Here is a 12224-nt window from a genome sequence, read left to right on the forward strand (position 1 = left end):
ATTTCACTCATCTTTATTGTTCAGATACTTCAATACATCGATGTATGCATTGGTATCTTTTCTGCTTTTATATTGGATGTCATTCTGGCATTATCTAGTGGTATCTGGGAAGCAATTCTTCCAAGTTGCTTGTATTTGCTGAGCTTAACTATGGATTTGTTCTGATGCCTAATATTTGTCGACCTACATAATTGCAGACTTGGCGTGATCATTTTGGGTTCAGATCCTGAAGTCATATTTGATTAGCTTTTGGGTCAGATTCGATGTGCAAAAACAATGGTTTTGTAGAATTATACACGAAATCTCAAATTTGAAATAGGAATACAGTGTCAAAGTTTACTTTTCAAACTGTGACATTTTCTGGAATACAAACTCTGTGTTGAACTGTAATTTAGAGAAAGTGGTGACTTTCCGAAGTAGGAAGTCAGTTGTGCGCTCGCGCTCTTTTTACGCGCCAACTTATTACCCATTTATTCTTCCAATTAGTTTTAGAAGCAGAATTATTTTACTAAAAACCCGTTCCGAAGTAACACGTCTTCGCCTCTTCCACCCGCACCTTCTCGCCACCTTCCGTCCTCCCCTCCCCCTCCTTTGGCAACGATGTATGTAACGCGATAAATTTCTCCAACCTTTAAATTTTACAACAAACCCCCTCTTCTTCTCAAAAATATCCTTCAGATCTACCTCTCTCTCTCTCTCTCTCTCTCTCCTCCTTCTTCCTCCCCAGAATGATGTCCTCCGCCTCCTCGCCTCCTCTCCTCCCCGTCTCCAACCCCACTCCTGCGGCCTCTCCGCCCTCCTCCGCCGCCGCCGATCCGAATTCCATACCTGCCGTCCGCCTCTTCCTCTCCAGCCTCTCTGACTCGATACGCCGCTCCCTCTCCGACCGCCGCCCCTGGCCAGAGCTCCTCGACCGCTCCGCCTTTTCCCGCCCGGAATCCCTTGCGGACGCTACCTCCCGCCTCCGCAAGAACCTCGCCTATTTCCGCGTCAACTACGTAGCCTTCCTCGCCGTAGCCCTAGCCGTCTCCCTCCTCGCCCACCCTGTTTCCCTCCTCGTCCTCCTTACCCTCCTCGCCGCCTGGTGCTTCCTCTACCTCCTCCGCCCATCCGAGTCTTCCCTCGTCCTCTTCGGCCGCGCCTTCTCCGATCGTGAAACCCTAGGCGGCCTCGTTCTCGTCTCCCTCCTCGTCGTCTTCCTCACCTCCGTCGGATCGCTCATAATCTCTGCTCTAACGGTCGGCGCTGTTATCGTATGCGCCCATGGGGCGTTTCGGATGCCGGAGGATCTCTTTCTCGATGAGCCGGAGGCCGCCGGGGGAGCGACGGCTGGGTTGCTCTCCTTCCTTGGGGGCGCAGGGACCACCGGCGCTTTACGCATATGATCAGAGGTTGGGCGTGGAAAAGATTCTTTGATCTAGGGTTTGTTTTACTCTGATCTCATGTTATACAATAATATTTATACAGAATGTAACAAATTTTGGTTGATGGATTGCTATTAGTATTTCTTATCTCATAGAACTGGAAGAATAGTCCTGATGTAATATCTCATATCATAATTTTGTTTACTAGAAATGGTTAATTCTGTGCTTCAGATGAATCCCTTGACGAAGGTGAATCGGTTTGCTTGTTGATTGTTTTTCCTTTAGAGATCTGATAAATCTTGTGAAAATATTTGATGTTTATATTTGTCTGTTGGTTCTTACATTCTCTTTTTGTATCTACTATCAATTGCCATAAATTCTTGAAATTGGATCATAAATTGGCAATAGTCTGTCTTATCCTTTTTGTTTTCATGAATTTATGATCAGAGGATTACGGAATACTTCTAGTTCGGGTTGTTATGTTTAAACTTCTCTCCAAATGCAATTATCGTATTATTGTAGATCTGCATAGTTGTTTAGTTGCAAAATCCAATGTTACTTCTTGCTTTTCTTTTGGGACCTGCGATCAGCTATTTAGTTTCTTGATCATTGACATGAAATTAGGTTTTCAATCTTTGCTACTACTATATGTTGGTTCTAGTGCAATACCTTTACGGAAAAGTTTTCGCTGCTATTTTCAGTTTGTTCTAAATTTAATTGACTAGGGTTTGTTGAACTATGGAAGTATCTTATTACTCTTTATCTTGGGCCTATCATACAACTTGACTTGCTCTTTTGAGACCCATCGTTTGGTGTAAGATTTAGGACACAATCGTTCTACTTTTTATTGTCTTCATCAATCATAACCTATGAATAACAGAGGATTTGTAGGTGTTGAGCTGTAATATGCGTTTAATGTCTATTATTGGACTTTCAGGATCATCAGTCTCCTAGGAACTCTATGAGTATCTAAAGACTTGACATAGCTTCTATATTGTATAGCTTTGAAAATGTTTATATCGTAGTCAGAGAACTTTTTGTTACTTTGTAGAAAGCTCCATATGAGATGTTCACAGTAGTGTGTGTGCATATCTTTCATATTTCGTCTCTTGCCATCTGTTGTGGCAGTTGAGATTATCTCCTTTTGCTTCTGGTTTTATAGGTTGTGAGCTGATTCTCTCCTCACTTTCTTTTAGTAGATCTCTGTTTTCTTTTGTGATTTGTTTAGGGCTGTTATATATATATTAGTGATGTACAGTACATCTGCTTGTTGGTGGAGGTTGGGGATGTTTCGTAATGAAACTAAGCCTTACAGGCTTTGCTCCAAGATGAAAAAAAGAAGAGGGGGGGAAATGCAAACCGGATAAACAAGGCATTGATATGCAGGGTATGTCTAAATAAGAGTAAGCGAATGCTTTTTTTATTTAAAGGGAAAGTCCATGGACGATCAACCCTTGTTTGACTTTAGGGAGGATCTCTGAACGTGGTCAGGGCCCTTAGCAGTTCAATAATCAAACTTCTTATTATCTTTTTTATTCCTAAGTTCACTCTCTAATAATAAACTAAATAAAATATATTTAAATTAATTTTAATTTAATCTTTGACATGATTTAAATTTGTTATTTTTATCATTAAAGTTAAAGAGTATTTTGATCCATTAATTATATCTATAAAATATATTTTAAAACAAATTAATAAATTTTTTTATATCACATTAAAAATAATAATTATACTTTAGTATAATTCACCGCCAAATATAATTAAAAATATTTAAATTAAGACTAAGAAATAAGGCTAACAAAGAAAGTTTGCATATTAGCCTCAAAGTAAACATAGCCTTAAGTTGCAAGACTAGAGATGATACCGAGTAATATTTGCAACTAATTGTGACATGTAGGTATTTTCGTGGCCACGACCAATTAGCAGAAACAGATGATTGAGCCACCTGTTTTTTAATACCAATTCCCCACTGTTTGCTCACAACATGATAGTACGATATTTCATATTTTTCAACTTATAACTCATCGTTGTTCGATGAATCTAAAATATTATTTTCTCAGCATAAAGATGTTCTCACCCCAAAAAATGTAGGATGCTATAGGAACTATAACTCGTGATTTTTCATAGCGATTCTTGTTTTTTTCTCAACTGCAGCTAGCACTGCAACTTTTTGTCTGACTCAAACTAATCCTAATCCCAGTCTCTAAACCTTTCAAGAAAGTTGTAGCTATTTGATATCTTCCATAATGACAGTTCCAATACATGTCTTTGCCAGTGTAAATCCTCTCTAACATTTAGTAGATATCATGCTCTCTGCTCCAGGTGGTGGTTATCACCACAGATATGATGCAAAGAATATGCTTGTATGCTGCTTTTAGGTGACTCCTTCCATATCATGAATCTATAAATTGGCTTCATGATTTGCTACATCTTTTGCTCTCCTGCACTTGTTTGGCAAAATTCTTCGCAGCTGCACTTTGGCTAATGTTTCAGGAATCCGTTTGGTTCTTCATATAGGTAGACCACTGCAAGTAAGGATCCACAGGAATCCATTGGAGGATCAAAAGAACAAGGCACCTGAAAGTACTTAAGGCGTTAAAAGAACAGCAGATGGCCTCTGCATTGCAAGCTGCGGGCCATAGTAATGAGATTAGATCATGGAAAACTTTTTCTTTCTTGTCCTCTGAATACTTAGTGATCCTTTAGACGACAATGGTGAATTGGATCTTTACCTTTTAGCTAGGGTCTCCGAGGAGACGTTTCAACCGAAGGAAGAAGGTAAAGTTTCCACTGTAACGAAAAGAAAGATTGAAGACGGGAGGTGCGATTCAGGTACAAAAACAAGCACTACCACCTAAACTGCTATCATGTTGTTATTGCTGTTGTTTATTTTGTTTCTTTTCTTCCTTCCAAACTGGGTTTAAGTTCCAACCTTCTCGTACTTAGCATCGTTTTAAACTCATAAAAAATTGTTTAACAAGTGGCTGTTAAAAGCCAAGTAGGTTTATTTATTAATTTGGGAAGGTTATGGAAGTCTAAGAAAACCTGATGAACATCTCGTGCTTTACCAAGCCCCAAACATCCCTAAACCGAAAGGGCTCAAGCATCAATAGATCCCTCACCACAAACAAACAAAGATATGCCATACTTTATGCTACAGTCTTCTCCATAAAATGTCTTGACTTTATTAGTTCCTTGGTCCTCGTGACCTCCTAAAATATAAGAAGAAGTTGATTGAGCACTGTCGATTCTACGGTGACAAAAGCTATAAGTTTAATTCTTTCTGTAAACATTGAAGTTAATAGTTTAGTAAATTTTAAAGAGTCTGTATAATTATTCAATATATATATATATATATATAAGTTAATAGTTTAGTAAATTTTAAAGAGTTGTATAAATATTTAATCTATATATATATATATATATGAGCTAATATGTTGATCAAATAATAGTAATTAAAATATGTTTATTTGGGATGAAAAATAAGTAAAATATTTACTGGAAGAGAGGACCCATGCACAACATTGAAACAGACAACAGTGTAAGTATTTACTCACGCTCCTGTGTACTCCGATCTCTGGGCTCCGCCTATTTATTGCCGATGCCGTAAACGAGGAAGAAGAAGATCGCCTGCAGCAGAGGTTGCAGGAAAGTAATTCAAAGTCAATAATATCCTGTTGCCAAGCAAAACAACGAGGGAAATTCCTACAACTAGGAAACGCACACGATCCTCTAGTTCAACGAGAGTGGTGCGGGCCCCGTCCAAAGTAGCCGTTAGGGGGAGGCGACCGCTGGTATTTCTTCAAACACCGGGATCGAAAAAACTAGCCGTTTAGCTTCAACTCAAATAGCTTTCTCCCAATCTATCTATCCATCTATCTCTATCTAAAAGTACTTTTCTCTCCCTATAACTCCATTTCCTTACAAAATTTATTTATCTAAAGCTCTTCTCCTTTATCCCAACTCTGAGCACTCTTCTTCTTCTTCTTCTCCATCTCAAACTCTGAACACTCTTTCTCTTCCCTTCACTCCTCCTTCTCAGGATAAGGAGATGGATGGATACCCACTTGAGTTCAGGAAGAGGTGCAAGAATCGCAGCTCCATTAAAGACCCAGTTGGCCATTTCCGCAAAGTTCTCTTCTTGGCCATCCTTAGCTTGGCTTCATGCCGTGCATGGGATGGGATCATCATCAGCCAAGCGGATTACCAAGGCCTCCAAGCATTCAAGCATGCTTTGGATGACCCACGTGGAGTTCTGAGGAGCTGGAACGACACCGGCATCGGCGCGTGCTCCGGCAATTGGGTCGGAATCAAATGCGTCATGGGTAAGGTCATCGCTATCCAGCTCCCATGGCGTGGGCTCTCTGGTCGCATCTCCGAGAAGGTCGGGCAACTCAATGCTCTTAGAAAGCTAAGTCTCCATGACAATGGCATTGGTGGCCAAATCCCTTCTGCTCTCCAGTTCCTCAAGGATCTCAGAGGCCTCTATCTCTTCAACAATCGCTTCTCCGGCTCGATACCGCCGTCGATAGGTAAATGTATTGTCCTCCAGACCATTGATCTCAGTAACAATTTGCTCACAGGGAGTATTCCTTATTCCATAGCAAACTCCACTAAGCTCTATAGGCTAAATCTTAGCTACAACAACCTCTCTGGTGAGATACCCACTAGTATTACTCATCCACCTACGCTTACTTTTCTATCACTCGAACACAATCATCTTTCTGGTTCCATTCCTGATACTTGGGGATTAACACAAGCTCTTGAGTCCATTAATCTTGGTGATAATTCCATCAGTGGCAAGATACCCACCTCCCTTAGTAGGCTACAAATGCTAAGGGAGATCTATCTTGGCCACAACCACCTTAATGGAAGCATACCTGGAGAACTTGGATCACTTCCGTTGCTTCAAAAATTAGATCTTTCTAGTAATTCCATAGATGGAACCTTTCCTGCTTCACTCTGCAACTTGTCCACTTTGGTAGAACTAAACCTTGAGAGGAACCAAATTAACAGCCAAATCCCAAAGGCCATTGATGGGCTCAAGAATCTTTCAGTCCTTTTGTTGAGGAGCAATCAACTCTATGGAGATATCCCTGCAACACTTGGGAACATCTCAACTCTTTGGCAGCTGGAGTTGTCGGAGAACAACCTGACCGGAGAAATCCCGGTGGCTTTAGATCATCTGAATAGTCTAACATCCTTCAATGTTTCATATAATAATCTCTCTGGTCCAGTGCCTCTTCTTCTCTCCCGAAAGTTCAATTCAAGCTCCTTCATTGGAAACATTCAACTGTGTGGATATAGTGCTTCACTCCCTTGTCCTTCTCCCCCTCCTCTGAATCCTCCTCACCAAAAAAGCCGGCACAAGTTGATCACAAGAGATATTATCCTCATTGCTTCTGGAGCAGTCCTCCTACTTCTTCTAGTACTCTGTTGTGCTGTGCTCTGCTGCTTTTTCCGAAAAAGGACTAGTATGACCCAAAAGAGTAAAGAAGTAGGGGCCATGGCAAGAGGCGAGAAACCGGGGGCTGCGGCCGGGACCGAAGTCGAATCCGGTGGGGATGCGGGGGGGAAGTTGGTGCATTTCGACGGGCCGTTGGCTTTCACTGCCGACGATCTCTTGTGCGCAACCGCGGAGATCATGGGGAAGAGCACTTATGGGACAGTGTACAAAGCAACACTGGAAGATGGCAGCGAAGTAGCAGTGAAGAGACTGAGGGAGAAGATCACAAAGGGGCAGAAGGAGTTTGAGACAGAGGTCAATGTTCTTGGTAAAATTAGGCATCAGAACTTATTGGCTCTCAGAGCTTACTACATGGGACCTAAAGGAGAGAAGCTTCTGGTGTTTGATTTCATGCCGAAGGGAAGCCTTGCAGCTTTTCTACATGGTGAGCTGATCAAAAGCATTAGTATTAGCTACTACAATACTACGTTCTAATTCTAAATTTCTAATGCTATGTTTGTTGATGTAGCTCGAGGACCAGACGCGCCTATAGATTGGCAAACAAGAATGAACATAGCTAAGGGTGTTACTAGAGGACTATCCTACCTTCATAATGACATGAACATGGTCCATGGTAATCTGACGAGTGGCAATGTGCTACTCGACGACGATGCGAGTGCCAAGATAGCCGACTTCGGCCTGTCGCGGCTCATGACTACTGCCGCAAACTCCAACGTGATCGCCACCGCCGGAGCGCTGGGTTACCGGGCTCCGGAGCTCTCGAAGCTCAAGAAGGCGAACACGAAGACCGACGTGTACAGCCTCGGCGTTATCATACTCGAGCTCCTCACCGGGAAGTCGCCAGGGGAGTCGATGAACGGCATGGATTTGCCGCAGTGGGTGGCGTCTATAGTGAACGAGGAGTGGACTAATGAGGTGTTTGACCTGGAGCTCATGAGGGATACGACAGGCTCAACAGGAGATGAATTGCTCAACACCTTGAAATTGGCATTGCATTGCGTCGACCCATCGGCGGCGGCACGGCCGGAGGTGCAACAAGTGCTTCAGCAGTTGGAAGAGATCAAGCCGGATTCGGTCGGTGGCCTGGGTTCGGGTGAGGAAGGTGGCTCGCTTGCTGCAGCTTCCAAAACCAATGATTAGTTTTAAGTAACTTAAATACTAGAAGATTTTAAGGATTCTTTAATTCATTTTGTTTTGACTGTTGTGCTACGCTGGGCTCATTTTGAAGTGTCTGTATAGAATCGTAAGGTAAGGTGTTGTTTTCTTTTCTATTTCGTTATCTTACTTGCTTTAAGCAAGTCGCGCACTGAGTCCCCCTTCTTGTGCAAATTATAGATCTACAGGAGATATATATACTTCGCTTGTAATGAGGATGATGACAATGCCATTGTTTCATGAGATTGTCCTTGAAAGTGCAATCTGCACAGATTTAGCGACAGAACCATTTACCCCTGCTACAAAAATTTCAAAATCCTTACACTTCGAGGACATGCTTATTTAATTTAAACAGTCTGATGTTTCTGATAATCTGACATCAACAAAGATTCTCTTACTTTCATTACTTCACAGGAGCAAATTTCACCCAGTAACATTATACATATATATATATATATATATATTTATATTACCATCATCAAATGATCCAGAAGAAAAATAATCACTTGATAATTGAGATACAAATATACAGAAATCACTCAGAAGACTACAATGATCATGTTACCAGGATCAGGTGCTTTTATTGGGAAAATTTTCCCACAAAGCTAATGTACAAGCATGAATGGAGAAAAAGAGAAAAGACGTCTAATATTCAAAATTTTACACGCGCTACATTAATTGCTCTTCTTTGCAAATCCACTTGTTTCTTCTGCTAACGTTGCCCAAACATTTGCAATCTTCTCCGAGTATCCGACCTGCATGCCATCGGAGAATGAGACTCCTATTACTTGGCAGAAAGCAAGAACTGAGACCAGATGACAATATGTGCATAAGATTGAAAAGGTCAAACTGCTCCTGATGAGCAGAAAGAAACCTAGATGATTTTTCTCATCCAACACAAAGGTCATGCTGATATTAAACAGTTCTCCTGTAACTGCCATTGCAGTCCTTTCAGATTTAAAGTTTTGATCAAGAAACTATTCCCTATTATGATTTAAATCATTCAGTTGAAAAAGTTGTACGTCGTGTTAAGGTGTTACAAGCCGCCAACTAGTGCTCTTCTTTGATGAAGATTTCATATCAATGTTAAATGTCATAAAATCCCCCAGCAATGGAGTAATTCAGTTTGAAGCAAAATAAAACATTGGCTTGCAAGCACCCATAGATGTCAAAGCTAATTTTACAACCAATCAGGTCATCTTTTTTATCTTCTACATAACTAACATAGAAAGAGCTAGGAAAGTACAAGCATGACCATCATCATAGGAAGATATTAAAAGTACTTCTGGTGCATGGTGAACAAAAAAGTTTTTACAAGACTTATATGAACCTGAAAAGAGTACCAGAACAAGCATAATACCTGATTTATTACAAACCCTTTAAGCATGGCTATAAAATCACCATGTCTTTCTCGGTCAAGCCTATCAAGCTCATTCCTATTGTTTTCCTGCATGTCAGCCACAACTAAATTATATTAGACTCATCCCAAATTTCCAGAACAAAAGTATATTGGAGAATTTTTTTTTTTTTGGAATCATTTTAGATTCTTCGCAAGGAAATAGGACATTTTTCAGAATTTCTGAATCCTACTTACAAGACTGAAAGGTTTCTGGTTGCATCAAATGAATACAGCAGACAACATAATCACATAATAATATACTACAGGTAGATGTCAATACCAAGTGAAATTACTCTATAACAAATTCTGGCTGCCTCAAATTCATCTATTTATTCCCAAGGAAAATAGAACCCAACTTTATAACAAACTTCTCTAGATATATTTATGCAATCAAAAGTCATCTCCATCATATACTCATAAAAAGAAGACTTGCAGTTTCATCAAGTAGAAGCAGCACTTAAAAGGTCCAATAGTTAGTGATTAACAACTGTATAAGGTAGTAGAACAAATGGTAATTGTCACTTCTGCTTCAGGAAACATTAAAAATGAGCAGATGTTACCTTGATGTGCTCATAGTCTCTAAGTGCACAACTTTTAGCATCTTCTGTTGCTCTTATCGTTTCTTTCAACTCTTGTATTTTACCGGATCTAGACCTGTCACCACCAAAAGATTTTGAGGCTGCAGCTTCAAATTTTTCTGCTCTTGAATGCAAGGAAGCCAAATCTGATAAAGTAGTTTGAACGGTCAACAAAGCACTTGAGCGTTCGGCAAATGCACCATGAACAGCTAACAGCAGCCCCATATATTCATGGAGAGTATCCTGCGAAAATCCATTCCACATACAATTAGAAACACGCCTAAGGAACCCACTATCTTTAGGTTAAGATATCAGGCCTCAAAACTTCCAAAAGTACCAGATGCTTGGCTGTTTGCGCAGTTAATCCTCGTTGTAATCTGCTTGCTTTAACAGCAGCAGTAGCAAAAGTTTTAATTTCAGAAGCCCGAATCTTCTGAGAATTAAGCAGTGCCTCTGCAGTCTCGAACTTGCCCAGTTTAATGAATGCCAAACCAAACTCGCCCATAGTTTCTCCTAAATCCTGCTGTGCCTTAACTAGTGCTTCCGCCTGCACATGACAATAGAGTAAGAGATGAAATGCACATGCAAATCGTTGATAATATGAATATATACTTATGAGTTTGTGGAAATGTTAGGAATACTTTTTCGATGCTATAAGAAAGCCAATATCTTTTGAAGGATAGAACAGAACATACATCCTGGTCACATCCACTACAGTCGTACATCTTCAATGATTCCATGTACATTTCTCCTAGTTTCATTCTCTCCTTCCCATCTGACCGTTCAAGTCTGCTCCCATGTAATTGTCCACTCCTTTCATTTTCAACTATTTCATTGGTATCTAATTATCTATCTTCCTGAAGTTCTTGTTTGACGTGATGAAATAATTCTATTAGGGGTGCTTAATTCTTGACAAAAATATCTCCCCATAAACAGTATTTTTGGAGTTATTACATCCTTCATTCTAATTACCATTACAACATAGGCATAAGCACTTAATTAATGCAGTAAAACTACGAAGCAGAACAACATACATGTTGTGATGCAGTGGTGAGTTGCTGTTCCAAATCCTGCACCTTCTCCTTCCTTTCCAGGAATTCCTTATCCTCTTCCACCACAAGCGGCCGCACCCCACCCCAATCGTTCGTCACCGACTGCTTCAGCTCCCTAAACATCCTAAAGAAGTCCCTTCCCCCCTTTGCCGGCACTGCCACATTCCCCGCCCCAGTTGCCACTGCCGCCGCTGCTGGCAATGACATCCTTCCGGGAGTCCTCAAGAACGCCTTCAGCTCCTCTCCTCGTCCGATCGCCGGATGAGCCGCGAGCCGCCGCAAATACTTTTGGATCTCAGCACGCCGCTGTTCCACAAACTCGTGCTTCTGCATCACCTGCCCCTCCACCACGCTCTTATCGGGCCGGGTCGGTATGAAGAACCCGCGGTAAGACTCCGCCAGCCGATCGGCGAGGGTCACCACGTCGCGGAACCGCCGCCGGACACGGTGCTCGCCACCGCCGCCGGCGGAGCGGAAGGTGATGAGGTAGGAGACGTAAGTGCCGGAGCCAGAGACGAGGGAAGCGCCGGGGTCATTCTCCTTCTGGGGATCGGAGACGGTAATCTTTGTGTACTCGACAGCGGCCGCGGCGGCGGCGGCGGAGGTAGAGACGCTACCGTTTTGAGGTTCGAAGGCCACGAATCCGACGGCGGAGGAGGCGGTGGGGGAGGAGGATGGAGAAGAAGAGGATGAGGAAGGGGAGGGAGGCGGGTGGAGGAGCGGATCTCCTCCGTTGATCGGGGCGTGGACTGTGGAGATGAGGCGGGCGGAGAACGGGGCGCCCTCGTCGTCGTCTAGGGTTAGGGTTTCGAAGTGGGTCTCCGCGGCCATCATCTCTAAAGAAATAAAGAAAAAAAAATATTAGCTTCAAAAGAGGAAGAAATCTTGCGATCGCGATCAAGGGTTATATAAGAAAAGAGGAGTGCGGAGGAAGAAGACGATGAAGGTATTATGTTCCGCGGATAAGGTTAAGGAAGTCGATAATTGTGCCATTAGTAAAGGGATTTGCCACGTGGTTTAACAACAGAGTTGGTTGGTTTAAGATAAATGGAATCAAAGGTGGAAGGGACTGTGATGAACTATTGGAGGTGTTTGTTGAAAACAGTGAAATTGACCAATGAAAAGTGAGAATGACGTGTGTTTCCTTGCGTGGCATCTTTCTATTGGAGGATCCGCAGGCGTCCATAAGTAAAATTCAGCCTTGTGGTC

At 42.0% G+C, this 12224-nt stretch overlaps 3 protein-coding genes across 4 annotated transcripts; 2 read left to right on the forward strand and 1 right to left on the reverse strand.

The window, feature by feature from the left end:
• Window positions 1-496: 496 nt before the first annotated feature.
• LOC140790393 (PRA1 family protein B1-like) lies at window positions 497-1600 on the forward strand. The gene has a single exon (XM_073140451.1). The coding sequence runs from the start codon at window positions 729-731 to the stop codon at window positions 1383-1385; it is 657 nt and encodes a 218-aa protein (XP_072996552.1). The 5' UTR covers window positions 497-728; the 3' UTR covers window positions 1386-1600.
• A 2308-nt stretch (window positions 1601-3908) lies between these two features.
• On the forward strand, window positions 3909-8243 carry LOC140790385 (probably inactive leucine-rich repeat receptor-like protein kinase IMK2). 2 transcript variants are annotated; one of them, XM_073140443.1, is made up of 3 exons: window positions 3909-4196; window positions 5407-7255; window positions 7340-8243. In XM_073140443.1, exons 2-3 carry the CDS (start codon window positions 5416-5418, stop codon window positions 7969-7971), a joined length of 2472 nt encoding a protein of 823 aa, XP_072996544.1. In that variant the 5' UTR covers window positions 3909-4196; window positions 5407-5415; the 3' UTR covers window positions 7972-8243. The 2 variants fall into 2 exon arrangements, with proteins under 2 accessions (XP_072996544.1, XP_072996543.1); XM_073140442.1 differs by lacking the exon at window positions 3909-4196 and having other exon boundaries at window positions 4813-7255.
• Window positions 8244-8469: 226 nt separating this feature from the next.
• Window positions 8470-11921, reverse strand: LOC140790390 (sorting nexin 2B-like). The gene is made up of 5 exons (XM_073140447.1): window positions 10998-11921; window positions 10301-10510; window positions 9946-10206; window positions 9347-9433; window positions 8470-8741 (listed from the first exon to the last, which is right to left on the reverse strand). The coding sequence occupies exons 1-5, from the start codon at window positions 11847-11849 to the stop codon at window positions 8661-8663; spliced, it is 1491 nt and encodes a 496-aa protein (XP_072996548.1). The 5' UTR covers window positions 11850-11921; the 3' UTR covers window positions 8470-8660.
• Between the last annotated feature and the right edge of the window lie 303 nt (window positions 11922-12224).

This window comes from Typha latifolia, chromosome 6, assembly GCF_019914945.1.
Source record: "Typha latifolia isolate L0001 chromosome 6, TyphaL0001v2, whole genome shotgun sequence".
Taxonomy (NCBI): domain Eukaryota; kingdom Viridiplantae; phylum Streptophyta; class Magnoliopsida; order Poales; family Typhaceae; genus Typha; species Typha latifolia.